The sequence below is a fragment of the Diceros bicornis genome, chromosome 41 (assembly GCF_020826845.1).
Source record: "Diceros bicornis minor isolate mBicDic1 chromosome 41, mDicBic1.mat.cur, whole genome shotgun sequence".
NCBI lineage: Eukaryota > Metazoa > Chordata > Mammalia > Perissodactyla > Rhinocerotidae > Diceros > Diceros bicornis.
Window position 1 is genome coordinate 7316978 of NC_080780.1, and position 16277 is coordinate 7333254.

The following is a 16277-nucleotide window of genomic DNA, read 5'->3' on the forward strand; positions in this document are numbered from 1 at the left end:
TAAGTCTTTACTTCCTATAAGGAAATAGGAACTTCAGTCAAACAAATCTCTGTTGTTTATGTATTTATACGTAAATTCTAAAGAAAGTAAAATTGCAGGTGTACAAATGAGCCCTTTTATGCTGACAGATGGAAGAATAACACGAGAATCAGAGTCAGGACAGCAGAGGCACAGGGAAAAGTCAGTATGGAGCTCCAGGAAGGGGCCATCCGTCAGAAGTGCTTGGCATGAGTAGGGAATGATGCACAGCAATAAACTGTGGGGGGAAATAAATGACAGAATGTGAACGCAAACTCAGGCAAAATAAATGTCACCCTTATCCTTCATCTTCAAGCCCCTGGGGATTTAACACTACACAGAGAGTGATGTATGGGCCAAATCATATTACTACTGTTTCTCCCATTTCTTTCAGTCTTTGTCTTTGCCAGTTGTTAAAAGGGTCTATTGATCCAACATGTACAGTTCTGTCCCCCGGAAGAACTATATCATAAGCTCACTGCACTCACTGCTGTCTTTTAGGTTGTCAAATAAAACTATGTGGATTTGATATGAAAGCTTAAAGTCTTTGCAGGTAGAGACACTGACCAGCTGGTAGGAAAAGCCATTTCTTACCTCTTGCAAAAAAGTCTAAGTTACTTGCTGAGCTTCTGGGAAAGATAGATAATATTGTTTCATGACACCCTCAGTTGCAGATCTCTCTCTCTAACCTTGATAATGCTGATACTGAGCAGGGCTCAGCACAAACTCAGAAAATACTGATTGGGCTACTGAGTTGGGAAAGACACCACCTGCAAATGCACAGTGAGATCCACTGTTTCTAAGCAGCAAACGCCTCCTGAGTGTTGCCATCTTCTCTCGGGAGAGACTGACCCATCTGATAAAGGGCCATTCTATGGGAGCAGCTTAAGTCCCTGAAGGCCTCAAGGGATGGGGTTACAATAAAGAAAGGCTGTGCCTGAATTCATATCATCTCACAATAATCCTTAAGACAACAGTTTAGAAGATGATTATCAGTAAAGGAATGCTTGGTTCATAATCTCTATTCACTTTTTACTAATAAAACAAAGCAATCATATTTAAGAAAAATCTTGAACCATTCTTGAAAAATCAAGATGCCCATTCCTTACTTCTGGGAAGAACTTAAACTTACATGAATCCAAAAAGAAGTTCTTATAACTCTTGATGTAAAAAAAAAATTAGGTTTTATGCTTAACCCGACTTTATGCTGCAAATTAAAGCATCGAGAGACACAGACACCCACTGTCATTATTTGTATCAGCTCAGTGCTTGAGCAGTGACTTATGAAAATCAAAGACAAATGTGCCGTCAGTCATCTTAACTCAATAATTTTACTTCCTTTCAGCATTCCTATTTATATTTGTTATTTCTTTGCAGTGGTAGGCTGGTAAATGGTTAGTAACCAGCTCTCTGGAAAAAATAAAAGGGATAGATAGATAAATAGATAGATAGATAAAGTTTTACTGATATAAAAGATGGGTAGCACAAAATTTACAAGTCATAATAAACTATACCATACCCTTTGTTGTAAATTCTATGTAACCAATTGATTCTCACAGAACGCTTTCATCAATTTTTGCCAAATTCTTTTATCTGTAGCCAACTTATTACTATTGACAAACGTGTAGTTTTATTTGAATACAGACTGATAATTTTATAGTAAGCAGTAAGATGAAAATGAAACCATGAAGACATATGTTGGAGCTTGTTCGTCAATCACATGAATGACTTTGCTGAATTGGATAACGGTTTTAGAAAAATGGAAGAACAATTCTTCAACTTTTTTTTGTCCTCTTGATAATGCATTGGCTACTGATATGACATGCTTTTATAGTTACTCTGCATTATTAATAGTTCCCAATTGCTCTCCTACAATTGTCTCTAGACAATTAAAAAGACAATAAATCAACCCTGATGTGTAACCTTTGCCAATTTCCATGGTGTAAATACTCCCCCCATGGTTCATTTCCAGCTATTGGCATCAGTTGCTGAATGTGGTGCTGGGAAGAGATACTGCAGCACACTGTTATATAGTGTTTTCACTGTTATATCTGTTATATGTTATTGAATCATATTGATTGAATATACATAAATAACCTCAAGAACACAGAAACAGTAAAATGTAGTCAAATAATTAGGAAGTGATGAGTTTTCAGTATTTGTTACCTTTGTTTTTAATATTATTTAATTCTGAGCTTACATAATTTACTTTTTAATAATGATCCTGTTTAGCAATTAGCTTGCAACTTCCTGAAATTTCAACAATCTGCTCTCACCAGCTGGCGTGAGCCAGGTCCAGCGCACAGCTGCTCCACTGAGTTGTCACTGAGTTCTTCAACTCTCTCTCAAGTCAGGGACATAGTAGCTTGCAAATAAAGGGCTAAAAAATAATTAGCAAGGGAAACAAGTTCATGGGGTTTTATTTAACGCTACGCATACCTCTATCATGATTCACCTTGCTTTGCTTCTAAGTAGCAGTCAATCTTCAGTTCCTCTTGGGTGGATTTAATGATTTTCAAGGTACAATCAGAACAGGGTAAAAATTCAGTTCCATTTTTTCACATGTACTTCTGAGCAGGGACAGACTCTGCCCCACAGTCACCAACTTCCTTCCATTTTCTGTGAAGGGCCCCCTGCTGACTGTCCACTTCCTGTGTCCCTGGATGCTGTGCCCTTTCCCACGGCCGCAGGAGCAGCTGTGTGGCTGACTCTCCTGCCACAGGAAGGAAGGCAGCAAACAAACATGAGACAAGGGCACAAATGCTTCCCTGGACTTGCTCTGAGCTCCACACACCTGTGGGGCTTCAATGGGGCTTCCATGACACACAAGACCGCCAGAATCGTATTTGTGTCACTAACGTTAGGATTAACTACTTTGTTTTAAAATAGGCAAAGTGTTAAATTTTGGTTCAAATTTTAGAGTATGATGCTAGGTGACTTTAAAGAGGATTGGTCCCAGTGTAAAGGGGCGTCAGCAAAATTCCTGTCCTATCTTCACGCTCCAACTCCCATCCAGCTTCATGCTCTCTACTCAGGCAAGCTCACGGCTGCTCACTGAGCCCGAGCCTTCACTGGGCCTCTGGTCCAGGAGTAGGGGCATTCGATTACAGGCATTTGCCAGTAAACCCCAGAGCTGTGCTCAGTTCTTAAGCTGAGTCACACTGCCTAAAATGTGAATTATTATTAATTTTATATTGAGCAAACAAATTACCATCTTCTAATTGAAAATGGATAGTTTATTTCTCTCATTTTATTTCCCTATTTTAGAATTTCCTTGAAATTCTTCAGAATGGGATACTTGTTCACAAATTGAAAACCAATCAGCTAGAAACATCATGATGGTTGTCACCAGTGAGGCTTTAACTCTACGTATCATTTAGAACAGGAGACAATGATCTATTTTCCCTCTACGCCTTTAAAATCCTTTGCCAATTACCCTAAAAAGGTACACCCGAGGAAAGACTGATTTGCTCAAGCCTGGTGTAGGAAAATATATAAGAAAATGACAGTCATTGGATAGTTTAATTTTAAAAATACAAAGCAAATTGAGGATCTGTAATTTGAACTCTATATGCATTGATCTTTAAATCCCCAGGGTCTTCTCACTGGAATAAGTAATTGATGACTTGTTAAGAGCCTAATCATAATCAGCACTGCAAATCTTGTAAAGAAACAATTCAATGTAACTAGTGGGATAGGCTCTATCATCATGATTCACAACGAAGGTTCAACCGAAATCAAATGTCAGTAGAAAGCAAACTGATTAGAAAGCTATGGGGGGAAAAAAATCCATATGCACAATTATATTGGTTCAGACATGCACACGAAGCAGCTAGGTACATGGTTAGATATCTGAAGGTTAATGTGAAAGCTTATTGATAAGAAATGAAAAGATTACAGAACATAGTCCAGGGAACCACTATTCCACTATTGTTGCAATTATGCTAGAAAAGCTCAACCATATCACCAAAGACCCACTCACGATGACCTTTGTGCCACAAGACTTTGCGAGGTTACATAGCTTAATCATTCTTCTCCCACATGTACAATATGTATTTATCAACTCAGATAAATGATAAATGGCCACGGCTGCCAGGGAGAAGCTGACAGCACAGATCAGGCAAGCAGAACTCAGTTCTGCACCAGGTGGTGGCAGAGCACAAGTCTTTGATCTTTGGGCACACGTAGCTTCACCCCTGCCCCAAGCTGACTTTTAAAAGGCTGTATTTTGTCTACTGTAAGCTCACCTCAGAAGAGAGAAAATTATACTAACAGCGGGAAGTGATTTTAAATGAGATATAGGATTCCAAAGATTGATAGGTCAGACACAACCTCACCAACCCTATTATGTTATCTTCTTAGCTACTAAGATTATCAAGAAACTACACCTTTTAGTCTCTGCATACTAATGGGCACATTCTAACGCCAGGAGCATTTCCAGTAGTTCCTCCGGTCTGCAAAGGCAAGAAATGAGAAACACAGGTGGAGGACACCCCTGAAGTGGCCAGTCGGGCATTGAAATTGTCCCTCGGAGAGGACGGTTCCTCAGCAATTTTTGACTTTCAGATGCCTGGCCATACGGTCATTGGGTCACCCACTTGATGTTCACCATTGGCACACAATTCTCTCTCTGCCTCTGCTCATAACATATTTTATGTTCTCCAGACCACAACCAAACTGAAGGTCACAACCTGAGTGTAGGGGACACTGCTGAGCATTCCCGCAGTGTGAATTCCCCACATTTCCAATTAACAGAGCTCCAGTGTTAACCAGCGACTTCCATACACCTCAGGGAAAGTTGACTCCATCCCTAGCTGTCAGGATGGGCCTGACTTAATGAAGGTGATTCCATTCTTACCAGGGATTGGGTCAGTGTATTACCAACTGTGGTCAACAAGTCATGAGAGAAACTCTGCAGCTGGGAGTTTCTGGGAAAGGTTTCCTTTTCCTATGAAACTTAGAAGACACAGTCTATCTTCCTTCTCTGAAAACTCTGGTGTCTGGATGTGATGCCTGGAATAGCCACAGCACCCTCAATACCAGTCTGAGAAGGAAGTCAACTCCAAAGATGATATAGAGATGAGACTGAAAGAACTTTGATCCTTGATGACAACTTTAGGCTTCAGATTCAACTAACACCAAAGTCTGTTCCACTCTGGGATTCCTGTTCCAGGAGATAAGAGATTTTCTAACTGTTTAAGTAGGTTTAAGATGGGTTTCTCTTACTTGCAACTTGCATTAAGTTATCTATTGCTACAGAACAAATTTCCTCAAAACTTAGAGGCTTAAAACAGTACGTATTATCTTACAGTTTCTGTGGGTCTGGAATCTGGGCATAGTTTAGCTGCCTACGTCTGACTCGAGGCCTCTCACAAGGCTGCAATCAAGGTGTTGATCAGGGCTGTGGTCTCAACTCTGGGCTCCACTGAGGGAAGATCTGCTTTCAGGCTCAGTTCTCATGGTCCGTAGACTGAGGGCCTCAGTTCCTCACTAGCTGTGGGCTGGGGGCCCCCTCAGTTCTTTGTCACGTACATCCCTCCACAGAGAAGCTCCCAACACGGCAGCTGGCTTTCCTCAGGGTGAGAGAGGGTGCCCAAGATGGAAGCCACAGTCTTTTCTTTTTTTTTTTTTTAACATACATGACCTTATTTTTTTTGTGTGAGGAAGATTAGCCCTGAGCTAACATCCATGCCAATCCTCCTCTTTTTTTTTTGCTGAGGAAGACCGGCTCTGAGCTAACATCTACTGCCAATCCTCCTCCTTTTTTTTCCCAAAGCCCCAGTAGATAGTTGTATGTCATAGTTGCACATCCTTCTAGTTGCTGTATGTGGGACGCGGCCTCAGCATGGCCGGAGAAGCGGTGCGTTGGTGCGTGCCTGGGATCTGAACCTGGGCCGCCAGTAGCGGAGCCTGCGCACTTAACCACTAAGCCACGGGGCCTGCCCGCCACAGTCTTTTCTTAACCTAATCTCAGACGTGACAGGTGACATCCACTACTTCTACTATATTCTATGCATTAGATGTGAGTGACTAAATCTAGCCCATGTTCAAGGGGAGGGGATTGCACAAGGGGGTGAACACAGGAGGTAAGGATCACTGGGAGCCACTTTAGAGTCACCTACCACACAAGTGAAGGCCTCCCAACAGGCCAGGCCAAGAAACAACTGAAGAAGAAAGAAGCAAAGGTAGAGATGCTGAACACTGAGATATTCACATCCTTCTCAAGGATAATTGGAACAGGTCTTTGATGCGATGTTGACTCTATTGAGAGTACCCCATAGACCTCAAACGCTGGCACTAGATGCTCTTTAGTTTGGAAAACACCTCAGTTTAATGAGGCTGAATGGAATAGCATATACCATTGTAATTTGATACTCACAATTCACAGCGAGACAACGCCTTGTATATTCCTTTACTCAATATATGCCATGTGTCAGACACCATGTTCAAGAGTGGATACAAATATGAACAAGACATTACAGCTCCAAGTTGCCTCCGCTAGTAAGCTAGCGGAGGAGGCACATGCAGGTGTGTGTAATACAGTATGGTGAGTAAAGGATAAACGCCTAGAGGAATTCGGACATGCCAAAGATGGGTTCCGGAGATGGCAGCGGGGTGTGCACAGAGAACTCCACCCCGCTGACTGTGGCTACAGTACGCAGAGAGCTCACGTCAATCTGATATCCAGGCGGGGACCACCTAGGGTGAGCTGGAGAACGGGCCGTGGATAGGTGGCCTCTTACAGCCAAATACTCATGTTAGCAGATGGTCATTTTCTTTCTTCTGAATACAAACCATACATTGGTTCAGAAACAGTTCAGGAGTCCAGATAAATGTGGCACTGATCTGGAACATATGGTATTCTCCATTTTGCCTTTGTTTCAGGTAAAAGTGGTTTTAATGACCATGAGTCAAGGAATGGTAACACTTGAAGCATGAAAATGGAGAAGGAGGGGTTTGTTTTTGGGTAAGGGCCCGAGGCCAAGCTAGCTCTCAGTTCACCTGGCAGAAGGCTGATGGTGAAAGGGACAACTGGCGTCAGTAAAGGGGAATACCATCTAAGCCATCAGGACGGGGACTGCACCAAGATCCCAAAGAGGACAGGGTCTTGGATAAGGGAACGGCTGGACTGGAAAGTTCTGAAGTGAGAGAAATCAAGATAAGGGTGGGGATGAGGAGTGCCCATTTCAAGTCTTCTTATCACCTTCTCACATCTGTGTACAAATCCATTATCTATTAGCTTTTTAATTCTTTTTATCTTACGAAGCTTGGCTGTGCTTACTAGTTTCAAGAAAACATATTTTTCTTCTTTTTAACAACCTAAGTGGAACATGTCATTTGTTGTACAAATCACAATGATTGTGCAAAGCCAAAAGTGTCCCGTGGGAGTGTCTGGCATGATGGGAGAACAGTGCAGGGTGATGGATGGAGCAGAGACGGCGGGTCTGAGATGCCACAAGGAGAATTCCTGCTGTGCTGATTCTGCAGTGAGACCTGAGGCCAGTGACCTAAGTTCTTCTGGCTCAATTTCTCCTTAACGACAGAACCTACCCCACGAGCCAAACAAGATCTCCTGCGTAAGAGGCCTAGTGGACCACCTGGCCCTTGTAGGTACTCAGGGTAAGTGTCCACCATGAACACAGTGTGTGTTTTACAAGGAACACAGGTCTAAAATTGAACTCAGGAGGAGATACACAAGAGCTTGTGGCTGACATAAAACTGTCTCTTCTGAGCTTCCACACAGCCACAAATAGTCAGAAGTTAGACTGGAGTTTAGGTGCGATGTATATGCCAACGGGGGCATATACATATCCAACATTTTATGTGCCAACAATCTATAGCTCCCTTGAGCAGGTGAAACTAGTACCCAGATCTTCAACATTATGTGAAAAAATAAAACGACGACAAAGGGTTCAATTTCCCCAACTTTTTAAAAGACCTAAATCAAAGAAGGCAAGTTGCCTTCTGCCTCGTTGGGCAGGAGATCCCAGTTTTTAACGATGTAAACAATGGTCAGGACAGTTCTGCTAATTAGGTAACAGGAAAGCTCTGAGTTGGATGCATTAACTTCTGTGCACAAGCAGCCAGGAGAGAGCAGCAGGGAGCAGGGGGAAGGAGAAACGTTTATTGAGCCCCAGCCACCTCCAAGGCCTGGGCTAGGTTCTGCCGGGTACTGACACCTCTAGGGCCTCCCCCCAACCCCCACCTCCTGCTCTTAGTCACTCTCTACTGGCATTTCTGGGGGCGTGTGAGAGGGGAAGAAAGGGAAGAGAAGGGAGTAAGGTGAATTACGACCGGAGGGCAAAGGAAGTTCTGGTAATGCGTAAGTGGGGAATGGACGCATGGGGAGGAGGAACGGGGGCATGAGAGGGGAAATGGAGGCAAGAAGAAAGTGAGTCTCATTTTTGCTGGTCCAAGACTGTTGACGGTTCCATTCCCTCTCTAGACTTCTTTTTGAAAGTCAACCAAGGGCAGGGTGGGAAATGTTTTCACAGCACGGTCGAGACCCACGAGGAAGCTTTCCTTCTCAAGTCTGATAGAGGCCTTTGCAAGCAGCCCTCCCAAATCTGGTCTGCCAGCCTCCCCAGCAGACACCGTACACTGACAGTGTCCCCCAAACACAGGGAGGCCCAGGAGGAGGCCTAGGACTGCAGGCTTGCACATGGTCAGCTGTGGGAAAGTGTATGAAGCTGGCTCTCCCATCCTGTGGAGGCCCCACAACACCACTGGTCTTGTGCCATTCCTTAATTGCCAATGGGTTGTACTCAGCTTTACTGTTTTCACTCAGCTGTTCCTGCGTAGCTGGTTCCCCCAGGAAGAAGAATCTGTGGGTGAGGACAGCAGCCACAGGAGTGGCCACTGACAGCTCACGGCCTTGGTGTGTGGGGCTTAAAACCTGCTCTCTTCAGAGATGAAATGGCTCTGGAGTTCTCTAAGCCTCAGTTGTCATCTTTCTGACTGATATGTCTAATCCTTAATTTTTGCATATCCTATAAAGGTTCATTTGCATTTGGAAGCATGTCCAACGCCAAGATGATCAAACATATTTTAAGGATGGAAAAGAAGTATTTGTAGAGAAAGATAAAATGAATCAGGATTATTTTGTCTAAAAAATGTTGATAAGTAATCCAACAATTATCTTCCTTATCCAGAAGCTGGCAGTGAGCTAGCTGTCATTTCCAAAGAAGACAGAAAAAGATCAAGGGGTCCAACAGCGGAAAAGTCAGAACTTTCTAACCAGAAGGCTGCACACACTCACGTGGGCACTGGCTGCTCCCCTGGCTGACTGCAGAGTGACACTATGCTGTTAGGAAGGTGCAGTCCAGGACTGTGCTGCTTTATAATGAGCATTCCTGCACAGCTGAGGGGTCCTGACGGCGGGGCAAGCACAGGCTTGATGTATGGATGATGCCATCTGAATAGATATAGTTAAATATATAAAACTATTATCTATCTGGAGGCGGGAATGCTTATTAAGGTACAAAGGAAATTCCAGGAAATAATGAAGAAAGCCTGATCTCAGACAGGGTGTGACAAGAAATAGAAACAAAATGAGCCTTTAATTCTGGCTATTGCTAGACTCAAATCAAGCTGTTCCTCCTCTGGTGCCTCAGTTTCCCTTTCCGTAGAGTTGCAGTACTAATGCTGGCCACTGGCCATATGGCTCAAAGGTTCTAAGTCATCAGTCCTCCCAGCGCTTGAACACAGCTCTCCTTTGCATTCACAGCTTGCCTGAATGAGCTTACCAACAAAATCCCATAATTGCTGTGCTGGACTGTGCTGGCAGCTGCAATCTGCAGACATTCTGAGGTTAGCTCTATTTTGAGGAACATTAGCTCCTCACTGACTGTCTCCACCCACAAAGTACAATTTTGCCTGGTCTAACCACAATATGAATGATTAATGGGTTAAATCATTCTCTACAGGTACCTGCATGGCATTCAGACTGCATTCACTGTTAAATTGGACACACTGCATTGAGCATTTAGAAAGAAAAGCTGGAGAGAAAAGGCACAGACACCTCAAGGTAAGAATGGAAAGTCTGGAAACCCAGTCCCGACACCAGTGACCAGAGAGATGAGTGGTCAACACAGAGCGGGGAAGAAACAAGAGGCACGTACGTGTGGGTCTCAGGTCGGAGGCCTCGGAACCAGCACCTTCCCCAGGAAAGCCGAGAGGCTCTGCCACGTCTGTGTCAGGAGGAGGGTAGGGTGGGGGCGGGGGGAGCACTAACTGGGGGGGCCCCCGAGCAGTGCCTCTGGGAGGCTTTTGTGGCACCTGCCGTCCAACACCTACATGGAATCAATGGGGGTTACTTCAGAAGGTTAAGCCCAGTGCCTCTGCCCTCCAACAGAAGACATACCCTCACTCACCTGCACCAAGACCAACCTCAAGCACCAAATCCAGCCTCAGGGCACCAATCCAACCTCACTCAGCACCAAATGCAGCCACACCTGACACCAAGTCCAACCACACCCAGCACCAAATCTACCCAACTCAGCATCAAATGCAACCTCACTCAGCACCAAATCCAACCTCACTTGGCACCAAATGCAGCCACACCCAGCACCAAATCCAGCCTCACTCATGCTCTACCATTTTACATATATAGTATCCTATCCTTGGGCCGATCTGGAAATATCCACCCATTGCAATTTGTTTTTGGCAGGCACAACTATTTTTAAATGCTGGGATTGAAACTATTCTGAAAGTCCCCCTAAACCGTTCTGTCACGTTAAAAGGAATTCCTGTTCTTCATGTTAGTCTTTTTTACGTCCACAGATATGCTTTTTGCTTACTCTAGTTCCTTATATCTATTACCTATTACGGACTGAATAACCGCTAATTCAGCTTACCTCTTTAAGCCCTTTTAGACTGTCAACCTCTTCCACTGTTTAGGGTAATAGATTTCAAATTTTGTTCTGAAGAGGATCTTGAGCTGCAGAAAGTGTTAGGGGTGGTGTCTCCACTCTATACTACCTCTCAGACCATCGGAGCAGCCCCTCCTGGTCTGTTTACATGTGGGGAATCCATTTATAATTTTGTATGAAAATGGCTTTCTTCTGCTAATAAAATTTTTGACAGTCAATGACTCAGTATAATAAATGATATGAATTACTAGTGTTATAAGTCATGCTTACTATTATTTCTTTTAAAAATATTTTCTTCAAGCTTAAAAGTTTCGAATCTTCTAGTAACTAATATATTCTACACTTCATGCCCTTTGGATTTTTAATAAAAATATTAAGAAACATCATTTCTTCATCGAGAAATATATCTATTTATTCCTTCTCTTGGTTACAGTTCTTTAGATGTGTAAAAATATTAATTTCCCCATATCTACACAGCATTTCTTCCCTTGAAGTGCAAATAAGCCAACAGCCCTCTGGATGAGTGTGGTTTGTCTGGCCCAGGTAAGTACACTACATGAGAAGGCATCCCCAAGGGCAAGGCATGGGGAGGGAGAACAGGTTCTCTACTGGAAGGCTTGTTTTTGTTTACCAAGAAATCTGGGTCAAGACTCAAATCCAGCTAGCTACAATACCATTTTAGCGCAAGTTTCAAAAAAATTGTTTTCTTTGTATGTCCAGGTGTCTGAATAGAAAAAGATGCTCAACATTTTTTTGTGTGGACAAGGTTACTTTATTTTATTTTTTCACCTAAAGCCTAGACATCGGTTAAAAGTTCTGCTTATGGTGGTGTTAGTGTACTTTCAATTCACAGGGATTTCTGATGAGGATGGAAGTCTGACTTGAAATGACCAGCAAGACCTTCTCTACTATCCCCCATCCTCAAAAGATACTCAGTTATTTTCCCAGGGAGGGAGCTTCTGTCCTCCTTCTCAATCCTCACAAACAAAAGTTTATGGACTACAGAGAGAGACTCGTAGCGAATTACTACCATCCACATCTCTCCCTTGCAACAAGTTCCGTAGTGAGGAAATTGTCCCTGCAGTTTTCAATTTTATAACTCCTATCTCCCTTCTCCTGCCATACCCGTGGGGACCAGCTGACTGCCCACAGCCAGGACAGGTCCTCCAAGCTCGACAGATGCAAGGCCTTGGTCCTTCAAGGCTGAATCAGGAGGTCGTCCTTCCAAAGGTTGAAATGGGCTGTCCGCCTGGAGGCTGGCACAACTCAACCACATCCACACTACAACTTAAAGTGGATGCTTCTTAGATTTTCAACAAGGAACTCTAAATCTAAGGGTTGTCATCCCCTTACAGAAAGAGTGGGAGAGAGCGTGGAAGGAAGAATGGGGTCTCATCGTGAAAAAGGAGGCAACTAGGTTTATTTTAATGAGCTCCTGATCATGTTTTCTTTAAATCTCATAGTATCTTCCTTTGGGAAGGAACATGAACTGACATGAAATACAGGCTATTGCTCCTTAGGGTAATTGATTCCCAGGCTGTGAAATACTAAGACCTTAAAAGTGATGTATTGACTAGGGAAAAAAACACTGACAAACAGCCAAGTAGCTCATATTAAAGTTTCAGACACCAACAACACAGCCACTCATCTTTGGGAGTCTCTTCTCTAGGTCATAGGCAAAATGCGAGGGTGCTGAGGGGACTAAATGGCTCTGGAGTGGCCGTCTGCTGGCTTCTGTGACAAGTCTGAAGCACTTGCATCCCAGGGGTTCGCAGGCAACCCCCATTCGTCAAAAGCCATTTCTGTTCTACATAAATGGAATAATAAACACTGAATGATTTTAAAATAAAATTCACCATCCCTGGCTCGTGGATCTGGAGTCCTCTGTCACTTCTCTCTACTTCACCTGTACCTGAGGGAGTGGAATATAACTATCTAACAGGTCTCTGCTCACAGACATTATGACTCCACCCTATTTCCTTTGAGTTCTGTTTTTCTCCAAGACTATCAGGGGCTTCGATACATATATAAAAGGTATGTAAGTGGACTTAATTTCAACAAGATGGTCAAAAAATTACTGAACTGTTGTCAGATGATCTATAAATCCCCTGGGGTCTAGATGTGTTTCAAATGCCAGAGGTCTTTTAAAACAGCATCCACAGACATCATCCTAAGAGCCTATCTTTCTCCATCAGAGACACACATCCCACACCCACACTCGCTCACTCTCCATCCTTCACCTTCTCTCAGTGTCTTCAGCCATTCTCCAACTTCCCAGCATCCCCACCTTCTGAATGCCCACATCACGCCCAGGACATATGCTGGTAACATATTCAGTGAACTTGCAACTGTTTATTTCCAGACTTTCTTTCTTTAGCATATTTCCCGTGTTAATGGCATTATGGAGGAGGCCACTGCAAGAGTTATTAGCAGTGCTAATGTTCCACACGAGAGCAAGCCCCCCAGAGGCGTGCAGACAGCAGGTGTGAGTCACTCACCCGTTGCACTCTTCCTGTTCTCCTCCCTGTCCTCAGTGCGGGTGGGAACCAGGGGGCTTGGCGGTGGGGGCTGTGGCGGAGGGGGAGCTGGCGCCCGCCTCTTCTTCTTCTGTAACTCAATCTGTGACCCCAGAGATGCCTATGAAGCACAAAGAAGGACAAGCAGTCAGTGTTAGGGTGGTTCTGTTGGGGAGTGGTACGCATGTGGGACACACAACTTGGAGAAGCCAGCTCCACGTGACTGGTGCTCTAAGCTGGGCTGTCAGATCGCCAGGGCAGGGGGTGGAGCCGTGGTGTGAGGGCTTGTTGTAGCGCCCAGGAGTGGCCCTGAGGTGGCCCAGGGATGTTTAGAGATACCCCCAAGACACCTCTGAGTGGGAGGAGCTGGGGCTTTGCCCCATACTTCCTCGCGACTCCAGGCAAATCAGGAGACTTGACAACTTCCCCTCAGCATAAATATGAGAAAGGGGATCCTCAGCCCTTAATTAAATGCAAAAGAGAACTATTCCCTCAGGAAGCTTTATCAAGGGCTACCATGTGACCATGCAGAGGAAGAACAGAAGGGAGCACCTCAGGCCTCACCCTTGCCCCTGGACCTGGAATTGCAATGAGGTTTGTCAGTATATGAGATATTAGGTCAGCATATGGGACGTGAAGCTCCCATCCACGCAGAAACCCAGCTTCCCTCAAAGACTTTAACAATGGCAAAACAACAGCTTCTAAAGGCAGCCTGTCAATACTGGGCAGGTCTAATGGTGGAAAGTGAAGCCTGTTTCGTCCGTAAGACAGTCTTCACTGACTCCCGTTCTTTGTTTCTGAGAGACTGCATAATTCTCCTCCTCATTACAGATACAGTTTTCATCCCTTCACTCTCGCTGGTGAAAATGTGTTTCAAGAGCACTGTGTTAGTGCAGAGTATGTGCAAATAATGAAAACAATGACTGCCCTCTGGAAGCTTACAGCCAGGGCTCGCACTTCCAGTCCAGAGAGCCCCTGATCATGGTGGGGTTCAGCCTGGAGGGGTGTCTACCCTCCCCCAACCCTGCCGCTGTGGATTCTGGGGTTCTCCTCTTGGTGTTTGGTTTATGAATTGAGCTCACAGCACACGACTCCACCTCCCAAGGAGGGCAGCTTCCTCTTCTGGGATGGACCTGGTGTTTTATGTAGGGGTGTGTGTGTGTTTGTGTGTGTGTGTGTGTGTGTGTAAAAGTCTCCTTTTTAATTTTATCAGTAATACACATTTAATGCAAAAAACTATATGAGCAAAAGGAAGAAAAAAATCACTGTATTAACACTCAGAATAAACTACTAACGATTGGCATATTTTTGTAATCTTTATTTTTTCTTTTAAAAGTCATATTTTTTCTATCCTTCTACTACAATGTATTATAACCACCCCCTACACCTTTAAAATTCTAGAATGTATTTTATGTAAAACATGAGCATAAGAAAAAGTCAGATAGTCTCACAAAGCTTAGCGTCTCACCAGCAGATCCTGTCCACTGCCCCGACTCCCGCAGCAACCACCTCAAACTCTTTTCCCCTTGGCGTTTACTCTCTTTTTCTAAATAATAAGATTATTCTGCTATTTCTTGATTTTCCCATCTTAGATATTGGCTTCCTACTCCAGAAGATGAGAGTTTAGCTCTTCGAGACACACACACACACCCCCCCCCCACAGTTGTCCTTCCTGATCTTTCCAAAAATTATAGCATGAGATTTAAATTAATATTCATTATTTAGTTATACATATATAATTATAATAGATATAATTATGCAAAATAGAAATTTTCTTCAAGAAGAGTTTTCTCTAGCTGAGATGTATAAAATGTATATGCTGACATTTTCTTTCTAGATTATTCTTTTTGTCTTCTCTGAACTTGATAATTGATTTGTTGTCTAACTTTTTTCCTGAGTTTTCTGGAAATTCCCTTTTCCTCTCTTTACTTTTTAATCCCTTGTTTCCTGGATCCTATGCCTTTTTTAAAATTCCCTTCTTCATTTTAGTGGGCACAGTCTCTATCAGCTTTCTGAGACAAAATGTGCATGAGGTAAATTTTTGAGACCTTGAAAATCTGAAACTGTTTTTATTCTCTTACGCTGCAGAGTCGGTGAGACACCTAAGGAAATCTGGGCGGAAAGAGCTGTCTCACAGCCCCCAGACGCCTCCCGCCTCCAGCCTGGGGCCTGACCAGTGGCCTGAGCCGGTGGAGTCCTGTTCACCCCTGTCTGGGGCATTCACTGAGCCCTGAGATCTGTGCATTCTTCAATACTGCAGAATGTTCTAGTGTTATTCCTTTCAGATTTTTTCTTCCCTCTGTTTTCCCTTCTCTGTCTCTCTCTGGGTCCCATTTAGTTGAACACGGAGCGTTCTAAATTGATTTTTAATTTTCTTGAATATTCCTGCCTAATTAAAAAAAATTTTCCCCTTTCTTGGAAATTTCCTTTACTTCATTGTTCAACTTTTCTGAATTTTTAAATTTCTGTTACTATATCTTTAATTTCCAAGAGCTCTTTCTTGTTATGTATTTTTAAAATAGCGTCATGCCTTGTTTCCTGGATGTAATATTTTCTCTTTTCTCTCTGAGGGTATTATTTAAATCTTTAAAAATGTTTTTATTTTAATTTTCTTCTATTTATGCATTGCCTTTTCCTTCAAGTTCCTTTTTCTGTCTCAGCCTCTGTCACATTTTGACCTTTCCTCAATTTCTGGTGATCCCTGGCCAAATGCTTAGAGTTGTGTTTCCGTGGAGAAGATGTGTTGACACACTGATGGGATTCACTCCCGGTGCCTGGGCAGAAATCTGGGGAGCTCATATGGATCCCTACATATCCACATCTGCAGGATTCTCTCTTGCGCACAAGGGAATCGCCAATCTTCCGCCTGACA

General features: G+C 43.5%; 1 protein-coding gene across 6 annotated transcripts in view; it reads right to left on the bottom strand.

Moving 5' to 3' along the window:
• Nucleotides 1–16277, bottom strand: part of COBL (cordon-bleu WH2 repeat protein) — a 271535-nt gene that overhangs the window by 65536 nt on the left and 189722 nt on the right. For 4 of the 6 annotated variants that reach the window (XM_058534815.1, XM_058534814.1, XM_058534813.1 and 1 more), the window contains 2 exons: nucleotides 13388–13526; nucleotides 10140–10310 (listed from right to left, as the gene is read on the bottom strand). In XM_058534815.1, coding sequence (XP_058390798.1) covers nucleotides 10140–10310; nucleotides 13388–13526 — 310 coding nt within the window. The remainder of the gene's footprint in view (nucleotides 1–10139; nucleotides 10311–13387; nucleotides 13527–16277) is intronic. The other 2 variants (XM_058534817.1, XM_058534816.1) reach the window with 1 other exon arrangement.